At 43.6% G+C, this 12,540-nt stretch overlaps 1 protein-coding gene across 2 annotated transcripts; it reads left to right on the plus strand.

The window, feature by feature from the left end:
* The first annotated feature begins 6,443 nt into the window (after positions 1–6,443).
* LOC117843921 (nudix hydrolase 12, mitochondrial) lies at positions 6,444–9,458 on the plus strand. Of its 2 annotated transcripts, XM_034724693.2 has the most exons (6): positions 6,444–6,742; positions 6,887–6,971; positions 7,141–7,267; positions 7,369–7,452; positions 8,484–8,633; positions 8,760–9,458. In XM_034724693.2, exons 2-6 carry the CDS (start codon positions 6,892–6,894, stop codon positions 8,952–8,954), a joined length of 636 nt encoding a protein of 211 aa, XP_034580584.1. In that variant the 5' UTR covers positions 6,444–6,742; positions 6,887–6,891; the 3' UTR covers positions 8,955–9,458. The 2 variants fall into 2 exon arrangements, with proteins under 2 accessions (XP_034580584.1, XP_034580577.1); XM_034724686.2 differs by lacking the exon at positions 6,444–6,742 and having other exon boundaries at positions 6,761–6,971.
* The last annotated feature ends 3,082 nt before the right edge of the window (positions 9,459–12,540 follow it).

Here is a 12,540-nt window from a genome sequence, read left to right on the forward strand (position 1 = left end):
TGAAGCCATGAAGGAGCTCTAATTTGTCTAATTGATGTAAGTGCTGACAGGAGCTCCGTCCTAAGGCCATATATATGCCTGTTGATCGGGTATAGTAATTAAGTAATTATGTCTCAATGTGCTTTACTTACTGTAATTTAATTGCAACATCGCTTTCGAAACTATTGCTACATATTTGGCAGTTGAAGGGTAAAAACAAAGAAGAAAACAAGATGATGCAAGTGAGACAGCCAAATAGTTCACTGGTTGTCCATGCATGCTTTGGATCTATTTGCTATATATTTATTGAGTTGTCAAAATCTGTAGTGATGTAGACTGGTTATATTGCACCTCGATTAGGGACTACTTCCTTCCATGCATGTGCCTATGTAATGCCGGGTATACGTTCATGCTGTGTGTTGTGAACCTTTGCTGCTACTCCCGCGGCTGAAATTAAACTGATGCATGCCTTTAAGACTCCTTTCTTGAGAAGTTTCATGAAGAAAGGTTTTTTTCCTTCTTCTGAATCAGGAGCTCATTAGGTGTTGGAGTAATACACTAGTGAAGCCAAGCAATATATATGAAAATCAGAGACTTGATTAAGCTAGATGAAGCATTGCCTACTCCTAGCTATCTTAATTTCTTAATCTTTGTTTGAAACAGAATGGAAAACAGTAGGCTTCATGCATGGAAAGCGTTTATGACTAAAGAATTTTGATTTATTGTGGTGATGGTGGTTTGGCGTCAACATGGGAATTTGAGGAACGATGCATGTGATGAGCCGCTGAAGATTTAATGAATAGCTACCCATGTGACAGTCGGAAGTTCGTCAGAGAAGACTTCTGATTGTGCAGCGCCATGTCAGTGCATACATCTACCTGAAGACATGGGCAATATGGTATCAAATGAAAAGTGCTGGACCACTTGGAGCCAAAACCTAAGATCTCGAACGAACTAATATATAATACATTTAAAGAAAAATCAAAGCCTAGTTAGTGTACTGCAACATATATATTATCTACAGAATCAAGAATGAACTAGTTGAAGGTACAACACTGTTTTTCTTCTCAAGAAATACAATAAAAATGAATAGTGCAGGTAGCTAGGAAATGATAAAAGCACATAACACACTTTCTAGCTAGATCTATTACATGCATTAATCAATACATTATGTGTAATACGGGACAGCAAAAAGATTCTACATATGCCCTTTTTTCAGTGAACTTAAAACAAATTTGAACTACCTTGGTTGGCACCTAAAGCAATCATGACCGCTTCCATTTTTTTTTTCTCAAAATGGATATCAGTTGAATTGAAAAAGGTTGTGCTGGTGCCTACTGATCGACTATAGCACATCATTTATGTTGATTCAGTTATTTTAAAATGAAAAGTGAAGAAGAGTTTGACCTAACATATTGTTTCCTTCTCAGTGAATCATGATTGAACGATTGATCATATTTCTAAGCTGCTATATAAGATTCTTTTTGTTCGATTCTTCATATTTTGGTACGAACTTGCTTTTTAGTGATTTATGTCAATACATTTCAATTGTTTCAATTAGGCCTTACAATGTCATACTTAGTATTAATTGTATAGTAAAATAGCTAGAATACTTGGTTTGCATTGGGCATAGTTTCGGTGTGTTTTTTTCTCAGGATGTACACTTCTTGGAAACCAACTATCACCTACATTTCAATCATGAGAAGATTCCCTCAACTGATCAGGCGAGGATGAGATTCCTGTCAAATTGTGTTGAATAACAAGCTAATAATAAGAATCCAAGTACAAGTTTATTAATTTTTAACTCACCAATTATATTACCAACACGTTCGTGATCCTCAGACGAAGTTTCTTATTACTATTTTAAGAAGCCATAAAATAGAGCATAGGTGTGATTCGCATTTACTCTTATTGTTGCCACTTGTCAATGATGACATGGAAATGTAAAAGCAAAACAGAGTTGTAACTTGTCTCTGATCCCTAAATCTACGTGTATATATATGATATCAAAGTATAAACTTTAAATTACTAAATCTGTCAGCAAAATTTCTCTTTTTGTTCTTATGAGTACCTTCTGCATCATACTACTACATTTTACCAGATTTTACTTATTTATACCTCACAAATTATTCTACCTGCATTTAGTTTAGGAGTAAAGTCTATTTTTTACCATCGATCGCTGGCATTTGGTTTTTACCATGAAACTCAAAAACCAGGAATCTTCTAACAAAACCATTCATATTTAACCATCGGTTAGTTGGTGATTTTAATAACGTGGATGATATGTGGCAGTAGAACCCACGTACCCACCAGATCTCAGCGCCACCTCCTGCCTACCGCCTTTGCCTTCTCCTCTCGTCAAACAAGCAAGCTAGCAGCAGGGAGCGAGCACCAAATCCACAACCTCTCCTTTATCCAATCTCTTTCCCTTCTCCCATCGATCTGAGCAAAGCAACTGGGCAACTGCAGCTAGGTTCCAGGCCAAACTAAGCACCAGCCACTACCCCCCTCTCTCTCTCCCCATCGATTCAAGCTGCACCTTAATCCCCAACACCACCACTTGCTTCACGTGCACATGCTCTCCTTTGCGGCAGCGGCGGTACGGTGACAGTAGCCTTCCGAGGGGGCTGTGGAGGTGCGGCTGGGCGAGCCGGGGTGGGGGCCATCCGCTTCTACGCCGATGGCCATGGTCGTGCAGGGGATGGGCGGCGGCAACTTGTGAGCGCGGGATAATTGAGGGGGGGCGGCGCCGGAGGCAGATTGAGAGAAAGGAAAGGACGATGCAGATAGATGGCCGGCTACTGGCGAATTGGGTGGTCCGGGTGGTGGATTTGGGTGAGGGAGAGAGGGGGAGGAAGGAGGAGGAAGATGGAGCTGACATGTGGGTCCTGGTGCTGCCACGTGCTATCCACGTCATTGAAACCACCAACTAAAATAAAACAACCCGATGGTCAAATATGAATGGTTTTGTTAGTTCCTAATTTTTTAGTTTCATGGTCAAAACCAATGGTGAAAAATGGACTTTACTCTTAGTTTAGTTTAGTCTAGTTTGTGACTAGGAAAGCTTTCCTTATATTTTGAGATAGAGCATGCTTCTGTTTTCCGTTGCCTCTACTGTTCATCCATAAACATCTTTTGTTTTCCGTCAACCTTTTTAAGAGTGTCATTATTTATCTCATGTAGAACCTTCAACTTCAAGAATGCTTAACCTACAATATATGAGGATATTGCTTTAATTTATTTATCACAATCTTGACAATGACAATTAATCTTTTGGAAAACTTGGTATGTACTCCCTCGGTCCCAAATTACTATTCATTTTAGCTTTTCTATATATATATATTGTATATAGAAAAGTCAAAATGAATAGTAATTTGGGCAGGAGAGAATAGCTATGAACTATGTGCTCCTTTATCCATTGGGACATAATAAAATATGTAGTAATTAAATCAAAATGGATGTGTGCCTTGGAAAAGGCCGGAATGATATCCTTTATCTAAAAATAAGCTTCAAGACTTACGTTTGATAAGGAAAACTGATTATTGTTCTGAGTACAACCAATCCTAACCGGTCGATTATTGTTCTGAGTACAACCAATCCTAACCTGTATCTTAGGCTGATTTTGGTCCTTGGGAGGTATCAGGAGGAACCACAAAATTATGTACCTTTTTTGTGGTATGTACCTCCTAGGAGGCTAGAGCCGTTAAAAGACTTATTATAGTCTTAATTGATTTTATTGGAAAGGTGAGTGGATAAAACTGAACAGGTTTGCAGCAGCGGAGTAAAATTAGTATTTTTACCATTATTAGGTCCGGCTCAAATAAAAATAGCATCAATCAAAGGACTCATTTCATATTGCCGTTCACCAATAATTTGATAAATTCTGCTGCTATCCTATCCTATCCTATATTCCTATTCCTGCGTAGTGTCTAGACTCTAGAGTATCTATCAGCCGTTCTGTTCAGCTCTCTGAAGCTAGCTGAGTCGGATGGATGCTCCTAGTGGTAATCGGGTAAGCAGGACACACATTTCAACATCAGGTGAGATATAGTAGTATATCCAAGAAATCTAGGTTTGGACTATGCAGTCCAACCCTTTTGGCATTCGTCTCCGCTCCTGAACTCTTCCAATTGTCCGGCCTTCCTCTCGTAAGCAGAAATCAGCTTGGCCAGTCAGCACTCCAGCTTAAAATATGGCCCTTCTCCATATTATTCAGCATTACCATTGCACGCCATTGTATCATCCTGCAATAATGCCCACAAATAACGCATCTAAGTAAGCACGCATGCCACTCGTGTATGGTGCGGGTTTGCAAACTTGTCGAAATCTTGTTAACTTGGTATTGAACCAAATTCGAACCCAATTTGATACAATCTTTTTGAAGTTTAAATAAATTTTGCTTGAGAGATGTAACATCACCTATCTATGTGGCGTGTACATGGTCATCACTAATCACTATCTATCTGTGTCCGATAGGCATATACAAAAGTGACTAGGCAACGGAGAAAAATCATTATGTTTCACAAAAGATTTGATCAGGTCGCAAGCCACCACGTGCCTCGTTGCTGTCTCTATCACGGTGAGTATTTTTCGATGATGTCCATCTTTGTTGCGATTCAGGACAGTCATTGTTTTATGCCTTTTTTTAGAGAGAGAACGATCTGATGATGAAAGCCACAAATTTTGTTTGGAAAAATCGGCATGTAATCCTTCCGTCCCAAATTACTATTTGTTTTAACTTTTCTAAGTACATAACTTTTGCTACGTATCTAAACATAGCATATATTTAGGTGCATAGCAAATTATAATTTGGGATGGAGGCACAAAACTGCAGGTGATCATGTGGCTGAAGAATTGGTGACACTGGTCTCCTCATTGCTTGCCGTGGTCGACATTCTGATATGCCCACGCGCGTAGGTACCCGGGTGGCCAGGCACATGATCTACCTATGTTCAAAATGAAAGTGAACAAGAGATGGAGAACACGCGATGCTGATCACTTCTCAATGCACATGAGCTGTTACGAAAGATACAGCAAACTCTATCTCACTATCTAAGCTAAGATGTACATTATTAATCTAGCCAAGTTAGCCAATGTACATATATAACATATATATTTCACATGATATAAAAGAACATATGCATGTACACAACTTAAGGCAACTCAGAGACTTGAGGGCCTGCGTATAAGTTGTGTACATATCTCTGTTCACATGTACAAAAACATAACTATATTTTTTTTTTCTCAAACCCCTTTATTCTTTCCTTTCCCCCAAAGAAAGCCAGACTCCATGTCAATCGTGCACCGCACACCAACGGCTCGTCCATAAGAGAGTGTTTGAGTACTAGGTGCTAAACTTTAGCAGTATCACATCGGATGTTCAGATGCTAATTAGGAGGACTAAACATGAGCTACTTATAAAACTAATTGCAGAACCTCTGTGCTAATTCACGAGATGAATCTATTAAACCTAATTAATCCATCATTAGCAAATGGTTACTGTAGCACTACATTGTCAAATCATGGACTAATTAGGCTTAATAGATTCGTCTCGCTAATTAGACTCCATCTGTGCAATTAGGTTTGTAATTAGTTTATGTTTAATACTCCTAATTTGCATCCAAATATCCAATGTGACAAGTGCTAAACTTTAGCATGGGTATCCAAACACCCCCTCGGTGACACTGCTTGACCGCTCCACCAATCGGAAGCACAGCACTGCTTGACATTTTGGAACAGCGAGTAGAAGGGATGAAAGGACAGGAGAAATGGGATTTGGTGCGGCACTCATCTCCTATATCTGATTTTGTCAGAGAGGATTCCCCTATAATAATTAGGGAAAAAAAGGAAAGGGAAAGAGATATCTGGACTTGATATGTCTGTTCCCATTTCATGTACTCTTTGCATAAAATCATTCTCTATGGATATGGATTGGAGTGGAAAATACTTCATCTGGAAATACAAGGGATTATGAGTTTGCTTTAAGTCAAATTGTTTTACGTTTTAACCGAGTTTATCATCTATCATATTAAAGAAGGAAACTATAAACATATATTTCATATTATATATAATTATTATGTTCACTCATATCATGTATATTATTGCTCAACCTATAAATTTGGTTCACATTTAGAATAGTTTGACTTTAGTACAAATCTGGAATCCCTTATATTATAGAATGAACAAGAGTAAGTTCTCTCTTGATTTTTGGCAACACGTGAAGATTGAACTGGATTATTGTGTTCCCAAATAAAACCTGAATCTGTACACAGAGAACAAAAAAAGGTGAAAAACGGTGCGCAATTTCGGCTGCCCCATTTACGGTGTCGGGCTGGGAGACGGTCGCGGGCGGTCGGTGGTGGCGAAGGCAATGACAGCGGCGACGGCGAAGGCAGCCGGCTCACGCTGACCCCCCCCCCCCCCGCCTCCTCCTGGCGCCCATAAATCGGGCGCGAACCCGGAGCGCGCCATTTATAGGCGCGCATCGCCACAGCCCCTCCTCCTCTTCTTCAAGCCTGGCCAGCCAATCGCCTCGCACCCCCTGTGCACCTTGTCTCTTCCCCCTCGCGTCAGCAGCTTGCGCCTCGCGGCTTTTCCCTTTTCTCGGGTGGGGATAAGATCGTGGCGTCATTGCCGCCATCACCACCCGCCCCCGCCCCCGCCCGGCCTCGCGTCGCGGGCTTGCTGCCACCGGCAACAGCGTCGCCTTCCTCCTCCCCGCTTGTCCTGTCCCTGTTGATCGCTCGCTATTTATAAGGCAAAGGTGAGTGGTGGCTCCCTTTCCTTCCTGTCGCTGCGGCCTTTGTCCTCTTCTTCTCCTGCCGTGCTCTGGTCCTCCCTTTCTCGTGGGCTTTCTGGCGTGCGCCAACAATCTCTGACATGTCCGGCGTTGCCTGCGACTGCGCAGCGGCCATGTCGTCCGACGCGGTGGCGGCGGCGAGGAAGGGCCGCCTCAAGCAGCGCTACGACAACGAGTTCCGCCTCGTCGCCGGGTCAGTGCCTCTGCCTTTCTACGATTATTCAGGATTGTCACTGAATTTGAATTCCAACATGCTGGGGGAATGCAACGAACTCGTCCTTTGATCTGTTTCGCGCGCCCATCATTTCTTTCTTGCTCTGTTGTCGCTGAATTACCATTTTGGCATCGGTGGCATCGGTCAGGTGCGTGCCGTACCGGGTGAAGAAGGGCGACGAGGGCAACCCGTGCAGCAGCCCCGGCGGCGACCCGGCGGAGGTGGAGGTGCTCATGATCTCCACGCCTAACCGGGCCGACATGGTCTTCCCCAAGGTACGTGGCCGCCGCCGCCCGCAGCCAGCGCCCACAACCATTGATCGATTCGCTTCAGGCCAAGGCGCCCGGCCGCTCACAACTTGCTCTGTTCTTGGCAGGGCGGGTGGGAGGACGACGAGGACGTGTACCAGGCGGCGTCTCGCGAGGCCATGGAGGAGGCCGGCGTCAAGGGCGTCATCAACGTACGCCACCAATGCCTCCCCTTATTCACCTTCCCTAATTCACCTGTCATGCAGTGTCATTATTTGCAGTTCCTGCCTCTGAACTCCAACGTTCTCACGGCCAGTAGATTATAATCCTTTAGCGTCCCATTAAACAAATGATCCTGACCTATCTAGCGAGTAGCGACAGCGTCCCCTGCAGTTTTTTTTTTGAACGTGCGTGGCTAAGTTGTTTTCAAAATTAAATGCGGTCTTAATCCCGAAAAGTATGCGGCTGATGCTCGCGGCAACGCCACTATTTGCTGTCGTTTCCGGGGGGAAATTCCGATCCCCGCAGTAATTTAACGCCGCAATTTGGAGCTATTGCCCGGTTGATTTGCCACCTCGAAAGCTCTTCAATGGTAGTAATTTGGGGTGAGGTTAACATCCCCAAGGTCCAATCAGACAAGGTCATTTAGCCCCTAGCACACAGCCTCACGGACAGCTCCATAGGCACGACAGGGAAAGGGACAGGGAAGTTTCTCTTCAGACTTCAGACATTAGCAGTTTAGCAGTAGCAGCAGCATCACCTCACTTGCTTGGTGGTTTGCAACCAAAACTATAATATTGTAAGTAGCGCGCGACGAGTTGGGGGGTGATGATATCCCCTAAATCATTGTGATTTTCTAGTTGACAAGATCTCGGCGTAAAGTGTATTATTGTCCGCCCCCCCTATTTCTTGCGTACTTCGTCCGTTGGCCGACTCGTCGTTGGGAATTGATTTCGTCCCGGATCCGAGTCAATATGCTGCTATTTTTATCCTCGGTCCATGCATTGCTCCCAACCACTATGCATGTGGTGTGTTTCCTGTATGCCCTACAGTGACCCCTGCACCCATCGCTTCAGTCCTGCATTTGGTTTGTGCATTTATACCATTATGGTTCTGTTCCTCGATTCAACTAGGAAATCCTTTTCATAATAACCGATAAATGCTTATGGGTCATGCTCATGCAACTTGCAATGTTCAGATGACTGATGATCATTTCCATCTGCTTGTTGTTGCTGAACACCAGAGAGCTGCATTGGGACACTGGGTGTTCAAGAGCAAGAGCAGCCAGAACAGCACCAGCCCAAGGGGAGCCTGCAAGGGCTACATCTTCGCCATGGAGGTCACCGAGGAGCTCGAGTCATGGCCGGAGCAGGACACCCACAGCCGGCGATGGGTGAGTAGCCACTCTGTCAGAGTGCGCGCCGGCTCTGCGTCTCATACACAGCTCATCAGAAACTCACCTGACAAGCAAGTGGCACACTGATGCTGACCAACGATCGTTATCTGAATTCTGAAACAGGTCTCGCCCGGCGAAGCCTACCAGCTCTGCCGGTACGACTGGATGCGGGAGGCGCTCACCGCGCTACTGGAGCGGCTATCGGTGATCGAGCCGGTGGCCGCAGCGGCGGCGTCGGCCACGCCGGAGCTGAACGACCAGGCCGGCATGTACATGATGCTGCAGGCGACCTCGGACGGCGCGGTGGCGCTGTGCTGATGGACGAACGACGCTGCCGCTGCTGCTGTGGATAACTGATGAACGCAGCTAGTCAGCAGCCTCCCCCACCTTCAACTGCAAACATGGCAACCATCAGAACTTCAGAAGATTAAAGAAAAAGTTCAGATACCCTAATCACTCATTTAGAACTTCGCAGTTAGTGATGAGTCTCCAGTACCTGCAAGTGTTGTCTGTCCAGTAACAGCTGCACATTGTCAAAGTGTGTGTGCCTGTTGCCTGAGCCCCTCGGTTTGCAGGCAGTTCCCATCCCCAGCGTGGGAGTGGCTGGCTTCGGAGGTTAGGGCAAAACCGTCCACTTAATGATCAATCCAGTGCCTGCTAATTACTGGGGGTTCCTGTGTAATGTTTTGTCGTGTAATATGTGGAAATAGCATGGCGACCTGTCCATGCCTTGTGTCTGTAAAGTGCCCGTAATATCCTTACATGGACTCTGCTGAAATGTTGAAATGCTGTGAATAAAGCTACCTTCTCTTTAACTGAAAATACCTCTGTTATCACTGGGGTAATAAGTTCATCCGAGGGCTGATTTACCAGTTTTAAATAGATCTAACTGGGGCAGTGGAAAAGTTGAAATGGAATCTTCCTAACTCAAATTTCAATATCCATCTCAGAAACAAAAATATAGGGTTTTAGGCTGAATCTCAAACCTTTTCTCGTCCCACAGACATCCTAACCACTAGAGCTATGAGTTTTTGTTGCTAACAAAACAATTTTTTCCTTTAAAAAACATCACCTCTTTTTGTTAGTACTAAAAGCTCAAACTTAACAGCCGAGAATGATTGGAAGGACAGAAAGTCCGGTGGTTGCCGTATAACAAGAAAGGAAACTGATTCAGTTTTATTTTCCCACTTTTTGGATGATTAACCAATACTAGCTCATCTTTGTACTAAGGAATTTTTTCAACGTTTGCTAGTACCACCACATTTGAGTTTTGAGATGGTCAATGGGCTGGGCTAAGATGAAGAATTTAAAACCGATAGCATGCATGTCGTTGATTTTGATTGATGAGAGGCCACCTCAAAATAAGTCGGCCCAATGGCCCTCGAAATGGCGGCGGGGTTACTGGTGAGAAGATACACAGCCCACGAGTGCTCCACCATGGTTTATAAACTTTTAAAACCTGGCCCACTGCTCGTCTCATTCCTCTCGTCTCGCTCATGTCGCATCTGGGGAGGCGGCTCTCTGCGGATCCTTCTCCGCTTCCATTACCATCCATCCCAGGGTTCGTACATGCGCTGCCGCCGGTTGACGCTTCCGTGCTTTCTTGCCGATCGGTTCCATAGTTCTGGACTTCTAGTCGATCCATACCTCTTTAGTTTCCAATCTGTGGGAGGTGTTGCACGCGATTGGTTTTTGAAAGAGCAAAGTAAATGATTCGTCCTTAAACCTGTACGGTAACAGGCTAACGGACTATATTACTTTTATGAAAAAGATACTCCGTCCATTCCAAATTGCAGGTTGTTTTGGCTTTTTTATCTGCTAAAATAAATTTTGATCATTTATTTATCTTATCTTATATTGTTTGTGGTTATAAACTTATAGTCATTGGAGAGTACATTTAATTACAAATCCAACCATGTCAAATTTACATTAGAAAATAAAATTGACTAAATTATTGTCAAAGATTGGAAACTTTGAATCTTAATATGCGTATGCGCCTTATAAATAAGAACGGAGGGAGTAGATATTATTATGCATATAGACATACACTATATCTAGATGCATAATAATATCTATGAATCTAGAAAAGCCAAAACGACCTACAATTTGGAACGGAGGGAGTACAAAATTTTCATTTACATTTTCATCCCTGAAGATCCCCAAAGCACAAACGAAGCAACAAATGGGACCCCCCCCCCACCGCCCTCCATTTTGTTGTGATTGTATATCAAATGATTCTTATACAAGTACTACTCCATCCGTTTCTAAATTATAGGTCGTTTCGACCTTTCTAGATTCATAAATATTATTATGCATCTGATATAGTGTATGTCTAGGTACATAATAATATCTACGAACTAAAAAAGCTAAAACAACCTATAATTTGGAACCGAGGGAGTAATACTTAGTGCTGGTGTCACTGAGATTGACACTCTGGGTTAGTTGTTTTGTCAATCTTTTTCAAGGCTATCATGTATGGAGTCATGGTACTATTTTTTTTTTGCACCCGTGATTCTTAAAATCTTGATTGAACGTTTGGTTTCATAGTTACATATCGATTATCGGTTTCCGACTATGAAATTAATAGGTTCTTGATTGAATTGCTTCGTTTCCGACACCGCAACTTAATTAATATGATTTATTCTCTGAACTCCAATTTCGGCTTTTGGTAAAATTATGAAATTGAAAGTGTCTGGGGAAACCTTTTTCCCGATCATGCTCGATCGTTATTCTTTTTCATCCCTACGCAAGCAAAATCTAAATGGTTGTCGGGTCACATTGCCGGCCTCAAAGTGCTACTATACCACCACTAGGAATAACAACCATTTGACCATGGAGGATCCTATCTACTATTCCCTCTATCCAAAGGAACGAAACAAGTCACTTCGGGCGCAGCACATTAGTACGGAGGTAAAATGAACTCTATTTGTTGGAGTTAGTGATGAGGACATCACATGCTTGGATATAACCATATTGGCATCTTTTGACTCCGAGGTGAAACAATTCTTTATCATAATTATATGTGACACATTTGATGAATTGATGCTGCACCATGATGTGTATTCGTTGTCAATTTCAGAAATACGTACATGGATCAAAAACAGTGTTAAACACACATGGAAGGTATGGAGGACCAAAGAAATAGATTGGGGGCTAAGTCCAAGTATTCCCAACGTCCTCCACCAGACCACCACGTCACTTTTGGCCCAAGGAAAAGAAAGAGATCCAATCCAACACGTTTTGGCGCTGGATTCGGACTGCAGCTCTACCCCAACTTGCAACGGCCTCCACGACCTCATCCGGACTCCGTTTTGGGCGTTCAAGTACTCCTTGGAATTCTTATGAAGTCTATTTTCATATGGATCCGGACTCATGTCTATATCTATTCTGAGGCGGTCGCAATCATCGAAATACTACCGAGAGGTTTTCTGTCCAGAGGTGCTACGTCGTCTTATTTTGGCCCAATGGGCCGTGTATCAACTTGGGTCCATTAGGGACATGTCCTAGGGTTGGAGCACGACCCCAACACCCCCCTGGTCATCCTCCTAGGTATTAATAAGGATTAGAGCCGCCACGAACAGATTGGGTTTTGTTTAGATCAAGTTTAGCTCTCGCTACTTGCTTGTAAGCGCGCGTGCTGGATCAGCCGCCCGTCTTGCTGTCTTCGGAACCCCACCGTATTGAGATTGAGTTGGAAACCTTCATCTTCATCTAGTAAATTCAGTACTTGTTATACTTGTCCTTGCTAGTTCTTCGATTGCTTGCAGGACGAGTGCCCTAGTGGCCGAGTGACGCGCTCCACAAGATCGCGGCAGCCATTGGAGGTGGTGTATCGGTTGCTAAGGCGCAGCTTGGAAGGCTGTAGTCGGGCCGTGAACGTCATCTCCATCGACCAATCGAGTTA

Source organism: Setaria viridis, chromosome 1 (genome assembly GCF_005286985.2).
Source record: "Setaria viridis chromosome 1, Setaria_viridis_v4.0, whole genome shotgun sequence".
In the NCBI taxonomy this organism is placed as follows: domain Eukaryota; kingdom Viridiplantae; phylum Streptophyta; class Magnoliopsida; order Poales; family Poaceae; genus Setaria; species Setaria viridis.

Coding starts and splice junctions, on each gene's coding strand:
- LOC117843921 (XM_034724686.2), top strand. CDS start 6,859: ATGTCCGGCGTTGCCTGCGACTGCGCAGCGGCCATGTCGTCCGACGCG. Junction 6,972..7,140: donor GAGTTCCGCCTCGTCGCCGG/GTCAGTGCCTCT, acceptor GGCATCGGTCAG/GTGCGTGCCGTACCGGGTGA. Junction 7,453..8,483: donor GCGTCAAGGGCGTCATCAAC/GTACGCCACCAA, acceptor GCTGAACACCAG/AGAGCTGCATTGGGACACTG.